The following is a 7,900-nucleotide window of genomic DNA, read 5'->3' as shown; positions in this document are numbered from 1 at the left end:
TGTCAAATTAGAATTTATTATTGAAAGTACAAAAAAAGAAAAAAAAATGGTATCTCCGCAATTATTCGAATTAAACCAGAAAATTTATGAATGTAACCAGATTTTATCTACAGTATGGTCCACCTCCCTAAACTATCTTAATCTTCTTAACTACTGGAGTTTAGAAATTTCTCGTTTCGGGTTGTTTAGCACTTTAAATCTCATTTTGACTATTTAGAATGGATTAAGAGATATTGAAATAAGTCAAGGAGGTTTCTTTTCAATATTTTTCAAATTATATTTATATCTTAACATTTATTATATTTCAATTATTTCTTAATATTTTAATATATATTTTTTGTTACAAAAGCTATTTTAGTGACTGAAACAGCTATTTTTACTTATCTAAGGTCTATTTTAGGGACAATTAACTTTCATAAAAATTTAACGTATCATACGTCTTGAGCATATAAACTGAAAACCAAACCATACATTAATAGCAATTACTTATGTTTTGGTACAATTGGAAAACAATTTTTAAAAAATGCATTTTCTCTGTAAATAATTAAACAATTAATCTGTAAAGTAACGTAAAGTAAAGAAAAAATAATTAATCTGTAAAGTAACTTAATATTATTGGATTAAAATATAATTTTAAATACAATGTAAAGTCAAAGCTGGTCGAATCATATGAAAAGTAAGTAAAGTCATTTTAAAAATAAAAATATAGATATATAAAGAACATTCTAAATATTTTGAATAAGTACGGTAATGATTTTACGCCATGAGATTCTCCTATATATATATATATATATATATTGGACCTTTGACTTTCGTAATATAATGACTTAAATAATTATCAGAAATAGTTTCATTTTTTCAAGAAACTATCAATCCAAAAGCAATCATTATGAAATTCAAACGAATAAAATATATTTCTTGAACCAAACTAATATAAGACAGATTGTATTTAGAGAGCGTTAATGCTACTACAGCTAAAACACAAATAAGCTTAACCAAATTAGAAATAAATACTAAGTTTAGTGCAAAAAGAACCAAAAAGAAAGATGATGAATCCGGATTTGAGAAAGTCTTTAGGTCGGATTCGTCATATATATATATTTTTTTTCATAAAACTTAATATTTATTTCTAATTTGGTTTCATTTTTGCAATAACTAATGCGTATTTATAAGTATGGGAATTTTAAATTAGGTGTTATTTATAAAATTTGTGAAGTAATATGTATATAGCGGATTTATAATCCAAGATAAAAGGAAAGTTTTAATGTTACGTAAATGATAAGCATCTCCAAATACTTTAGCCATAAATATTCATTATTCTAATTTTAAATGAATTAAACTGGAATTTTCATTATCGTTGGCTTTCACTATCTTGAAAGTTATTAATCAAATATTGAATTATATAATGTGAAGCCGTGCAATGAATTCTAACGTTAAAGATACTTATCAGTGAATGCATGTGTTTCTCAGATTTGAAGGTTAGTCAGTTATAATCCATATTCCCCCTCAAAAAAGAAGAAAAATATCAAGATTGTGACCCAGAAATGTGACTAGTAAATGAAATGCATCATTAATCTACATTGCAGAGCTTCAGGTATAAATATGCGTGTTTAAAACTTACCGAATCATTCAGAAACAACTGAACAACCTGTAAAAGTAAGTAAAAAAACTTCATTTTTGTTTTCTATTTTCTTTCAAATTGTTCCAAATAATCGTGCAGTTTGTTTTCAAACGAAAAATAGCTCTCTTCTGATCATTCAGAATCTAACTGAAATCTTAACTTCAAATATATGTCAGAAATATAAATCGTACCTTTGAAATTAATGAAGCACTGTGAAAGTCATTTTTATTTTATTTGCTTAAATGTTTTATATTGTTGTTTTTTTTACCTGGGACTTAATGCAAAGCATCATGTAAACCTGGAAAAATATCTATATCTCATAATCGAAAAGTAAGAGTTTCTTTGTGTACGAGTGCAAAGAACTTTATATATATAAATCTTATAAAAAAAACCAAACAAATATTACTCTCAGATTCTTAATAAAAAATTTTACGTAAATCTGAGAACTTGAATTTGAATATAATCAAAAACTCAGAAAATTAACTTCGAAACATTTTAATATAAGTAATGGATTTCCAAATTTAAATAAAAGTTTTGGTATATCTAAATTAAATTTTGAATTTCAAGCGTAACACAATTTTAAATGCAATAAAAACGAAGAACATGTGATTATTTTGGCATCCACAATGACTGAATGATTGTGGCAAAACTGGAAGGTAGTGACTACAAAACGGTGGCGATCATATACGGTGCTCATTATAGGGACAAGAGGTATATTCCATTTGAAACAGAATTTCCTACTTATCCACTAACTTCATATCATTAGATTTTCGGACCTTTTTAGAACGGTTGTTTTAAAACGTAATTTTATTTCATAAAAAAAGTATTAAAATCTATGATGTGCTTAATGCATGTATAAAAAATTCTAGATATTTAAAATAGATAAAATATTAGCCTAATTATTTTATTGTTTTTCTTCTCATACTTTTGCAACAGAAAAATTATATACTATTCTGTAAATGAAGAGAGAGACTTCTATTTGAATTTTGAAACTCAAATTGCATTTTTTATTAATTAAAGCTATACATTTAAAAAAATGTTAACTTATTTGATCAAATAAAATATCATCAATTAATTATCATTAAATACTGACTTATCATATATTTATTCTATGAATTTTTTCAGATGTTTTTCCTAGTAGTACTTTCTTGTGTGGCTTTATCCCAAGCTTCCCAGATTCTTCAACCTGTGAGTATTAAAATGAGAAGTTTAAAATATTACTGTAAATAATATAAGAGTTCTTGTACAAAGATGTAAAATGCATAATGTAATAGCAAGCCTTTTAAAAGATTAGATCTTCATCTTCGTCTAAATACAATTAGAACTATTTTGATGAAATAAAAAAAAACTTTCCAAGGTTTTACTTGATTGCGTAAGTAATATTATAACTGTCTTAGAAATAATGAAAAATTGAATGTAAGTGGTCATTTTATTGCAGATTTAAAAATTTCGCATGAAACCATTTTCAAAAGTCTATTTCGATACAATCCATTATATCAAGTGTTAGTTAGCAAAATAAAAACATCACCAAAACCTTAAATATCATTTGAAATGTTGAAATAATTGAATTTGATGTGAATAGAAATGTTACAATTAGGAATGTAATTTGAATTTGAAAGCTGATATCCAGACTTGTGATGCGATTGTTAGCATTGATTGATTAAGGCATTTAGAATATTTTGGAATAATATTCTAAATTCCTTATTTGGATAGCATTTTGACAAAATGAGTTGAAAAATCAACAACTTTCTGAAGAAATCCTTTAAAACGAAGAAAACTTCAGTGAATTAACCTTGATAGGCGATTATTATAATCCCTAGAACATGAAATTACTACTAACTAATATTATTAAAATACTCATGTGTCTGTACTTAATTTTTCATAGTTGTATTAATTGATATTATCTTCCAAATCAGCAATTTAACCAAAATTTAATTTTTAAATTATTGACAAAAAAACTTGAAAAAATTTGAACGCATTTTTATCAGTTAATGGCATTGCCAACCCTGAAAACTAATGTTAAATATAAAATACTAAATTTAAGTAGTTCTTTAGCAAAGGCTATAAAAATGTCACTTTAAAAAAATCATCTAGAAATAAATTATAGCAATGATAATAACAAACAGTAATAAAATTGTCTCTTTCAACATTATTGCAATGAATATTTAGAATACATTTTCGTTTAGTTTACCATTTTTGTTAAAACTATTATGTAAAATATTACATCTATAGTTTGAGCAAAAAAGTTATACCAAATAAAATGTTTAATTATAAATAAAATTATCTTGGTTTTTTCCCCCGGAGTCTTAATGGTTATGAGCATACTAATGCAGATTTTTAAAACATTCTTTATATCAGCCTCACATCTAACAATTTTCAGAATCATAAATTGTTGAAAATAAAATAATTGTAGTGGCTTATTTCTAGCTTCATATATTGCATTGTACTTTTACTGCGTGCGTATACCCTTCCAACCCTTTTTTTACAGATCCTTTATCATGCCCAGCCTTATAACTTCGGGTACGCAATTAAGGATCATACCAGTGACCAATATAGACAAGAAAAAGGAAATGGACTCGGAGGTGTAGTGGGAAGCTACGGTTTCAAAGATGCCAGAGGTATCTTCCGTAACGTCAACTACGTCGCTGACCATGCTGGATTCAGAGCGGTAGTCAACGGCAACGAACCAGGCACCGCAAATCAGAACCCTGCTTCTGTTATCGTTAATCCTCACCAGCCTGTTGTAGTCAAGGCAGTCGAACCCATTCGCCCAGTCTCCGTGGTTCCGGTCCTAACTGCTCTTGGAGATTACAAATTCGGATCTGGATTCGCAGATGTCTTGGGATATCAGGGCGTCAACTTTGCTGTTCCTCTAATCGGAGGAGCTATCAAAGGATACGACAGCCGATTTGCTAATGTGATCGTTTAAATAATGCTTCATTTGAAGAATTTCCAATTTCTGAAAACGTTTTGAATACCTTTGAAATATAAGAATCTATTGAGTATTGATTTAATCCAACTTTGGTCATTCCTGTATCCGTATACTCTCCAAAGAAAAGAAAGGTGAAAATGATAATTGTAAACTATTTTATGATAAGTTCTTAAAAATTAAAATTATTATCTACAAGGATTTCTGGACGTTAATTTTGATACATTTTCTGCATTTTTTGTTTGAATAGATTTTACTTCCATACTAGATTTTACTTTCAAGAAATAAATTTTCTTCGAATTAATCTGTTGTGTCTTATTATTTTTACAATCGTCTCTTTTCAAACAATGCTATCCAAAATCTGTATGTGCTTTATTTTACTTTAACAAGAAAAATTTAATAGTTTAATGTAATGTTTTATAATTTTTGTGCTGTTATTTTTTTGGCCCATGCTCTAAAATCGTAATTAGTAATCTTTATCCTGTTATAGTAATTTTGTCAAACTTGCATTATAAACTTATTTAAAGTTGTAATACTATTTAAAAACAAAATATTTTCTTGTAGACCTGAATTTTTATATATAAAATTGACTTAATGTCTTGCACCATTTCTTTGTGTAATTTCTTAATTCTCTCACATTATATTGTTTCTAATTAAATCAAAATTTTCTGCATTCATTACAATTTTAAGAATTTCAAATTTACGTAGGAGAAATTGCTAAAATAGCCTTGAGAATTCAAATCTCCCCGGAAGAGAGTTAGGAAGAATTTGGCTCTTTACAAATTTCTCTTCGGAAAAGAATTGGGTGCATTTATTCAATAAAAAAAAATGATTTCGAAAAAAAAAAAAATGAAGTCTTATTTAATGTAATCTTAATGTATCTAAACTATCATATTTTGTAAAATTTTAAATGTGAAACCTTAAAGTTATTCTCTTGTTATTCTTAAATTGCGAATTCTACTCATTTTTGTACAGTCTGATTGGAATTTAATTTCTTCTATAAACAGAGTTGACTAGTTCCCTATATCTTATATAGATCATAGATCATATCACATATATCCATTTTTTATTGATTATATTTCATACACGTTGGTTTCGACTAAAATTCGCCTTTATTTGCTTGCAGATCATATTTGTTTTAATTCTCCATTTCGTTTCAGTTGTAGATATTCACGAGTCTTTTACATTAGTCGTCTTATTTCAGTTATTGAAAAATCTGAGATTCGGAGATGGTAAATCTTATTTGTATCAGAGTCTCTATGATAACTTTTAGCGTTAAATTATAACATGAATGCTTCATTAAATTAAAGCATAAATTCCAAATGCTCCCGTTTAGACATGTCCATTTTGCGTTTCAAAATTTCTAGATTTAACTACAAATTCTGGGCTTATATTAACCCGTAATTGGATACGGGAATCAAAATAATGATGTTGATAATGATGTTGCTCATTATCACGTGGATTTATTGCTCTTTAATATAATCTTCTCTTTTGTACTTTCAAGATTTTCAAAGTCTAAGTTGGCAAACTCTAAGTATGAACACGTGCGTGTAATCTTTTCCTTTTTCAAAGATTTTTTTGTGGAATCATTGACTCCACGTCTCTGAAACTATGTTTGAAAAAAATAATAACGCACCAGTTAATTTCTACGTACTTCGAGTTGCAATTCACTTCCTTTGTTTAAAATAACATATAGTTGCTTAAAAAGAAATGAATAATGGCCAACCAGGAACTTCTAGGAAAAAAATTTGACCGTGTAACGTATATTTTGATAATACTGTAACACAATGGCTTGAAGAATGCGAAATGTAGGAAGATGATTCTGTTATTAGTGATGCAGAAACGATTATAAGAGAGTATGAAAAAAAGAAAGTGAAGAAATTTCAGCTGTAGATTCGGTAGAAGAGGAAGACGACCTGGTTGACATGGAAAATTATTTCTATGGGTGAGGAAAAGATATTTTCAAGTGGTCGATGAAGCCGTTAGTGGGTTCACATTCCCAGACGCCTCAACACAATATTGATTTGAAGCTGCTCAAAATTTGTCCTAATTTTCAACGGCTATATCTGAACTGAATATAAAGCCTGCATCTGCGTTTTCTCAACCGAAATGTTGCTTATGATTGTAAAATATACAATTTTTAAATTTATTGCAATTAGTCAAAAATATAGATATCAAAAGAAATCAGATGTGCATGATTTTGATATAATGGGATTACGCGGCTTTATAGGTCAATTATTTTACATTGATAATTTTAAATTTGAATAATGTAAAAAGAATAAAGAAATATTCTTAAAGTAATATTTTAAAATACTTTTTTGTAAAATGTTAACATTTAGTAGCATTAGTGTAATCCCGTAACCTCTAATTTTCCTAATACTACTCATGAAAAGATAGTTTAGGTTTGTGAATACTCATGAAAAGTTTGTTTAGGTTTGTGAATACTCATGAAAAGATTGTTTAGGTTTGTAAATACTCATGAAAAGATTGTTTAGGTTTCCAAATACTCATAAAAAGATTGTTTAGGTTTCCAAATACCCATGAAAAGATTGCTTAGGTTTTTCTTATAACATCTTTCCAACATTTAATATTATAACATTTAAGATTTTTAATAGTTTTGGTAATTACAGGATTTCCAGAACTTATTGAGTTTCCAAAACAAAATTCAATGATGTTTACAAAAGTTAGAAAAGAAAAATAACAATGGAGTCTTTTTAACTCCATGTCTTTGGTCGCGTGAGAAAATTCATGTTTCCAGTTATGGATTAATCAAATGCTTATTCTGTCTACGAATTCCCGTTATTATTAATTTTCAGTGTAAAATCTTCTGGAGTGATAAACGATCTTTCTGAACCTTTTTATTTAAGATATTAGCGGTTTTATTGATCTCAATGAAGCATTCTGTGAATTTCCTTTAATTTTCAAACTCGCAGTGTTGAAAATTATTGCATTATAATTATAAATACTTGCTCTGTCATTTTGACGCAAATACTTGTAAAATTATGATTAGAGAGTTTCATTTCTATCTTATGAACTCTTCTATGGAATGCCAGGCTAAACACCAGCTTCTATCTGTTCTCCCATCAAAATTTCATGGTGTTTATCTAGATCTAGATGTTAAATTAGACTCGCAAGTAATTTTTTGAAAATTTCTCAGAAATTTTTGTGTAGCTTGCGTTGCAATTTTTTTTTTTTTTTTCGAAAAAGAACAGTAAAATTAGTTTTTAACTCTAGTAATTGAATAAATGCTTATAAAAATTAAAATTTTTATCATCAATATTTAAACTTAGGGTAATTTTTGTAAGTTACCTTAGTGAGATATGTCTGTTTGTAACATATGAAAGTTTGAA

At 27.5% G+C, this 7,900-nt stretch overlaps 1 protein-coding gene across 1 annotated transcript; it reads left to right on the top strand.

Annotated features, from left to right (window-relative positions):
• The first annotated feature begins 1,646 nt into the window (after positions 1–1,646).
• Positions 1,647–4,752, top strand: LOC129983562 (cuticle protein 10.9-like). The gene is made up of 3 exons (XM_056093085.1): positions 1,647–1,656; positions 2,747–2,809; positions 4,110–4,752. The coding sequence occupies exons 2-3, from the start codon at positions 2,747–2,749 to the stop codon at positions 4,548–4,550; spliced, it is 504 nt and encodes a 167-aa protein (XP_055949060.1). The 5' UTR covers positions 1,647–1,656; the 3' UTR covers positions 4,551–4,752.
• Positions 4,753–7,900: the final 3,148 nt, after the last annotated feature.

Source organism: Argiope bruennichi, chromosome 9, assembly GCF_947563725.1.
Source record: "Argiope bruennichi chromosome 9, qqArgBrue1.1, whole genome shotgun sequence".
In the NCBI taxonomy this organism is placed as follows: domain Eukaryota; kingdom Metazoa; phylum Arthropoda; class Arachnida; order Araneae; family Araneidae; genus Argiope; species Argiope bruennichi.
The sequence above is the reverse complement of the archived record's forward strand: the minus strand, read 5'-3'. Positions and strand labels throughout refer to the sequence as shown.

Excerpts from the sequence above, each read along its gene's own strand:
- LOC129983562 (XM_056093085.1), top strand. The coding sequence starts at position 2,747 with ATGTTTTTCCTAGTAGTACTTTCTTGTGTGGCTTTATCCCAAGCTTCC. Across the intron at positions 2,810-4,109 it reads CTTCCCAGATTCTTCAACCT|ATCCTTTATCATGCCCAGCC; the intron begins GTGAGTATTAAA and ends CTTTTTTTACAG.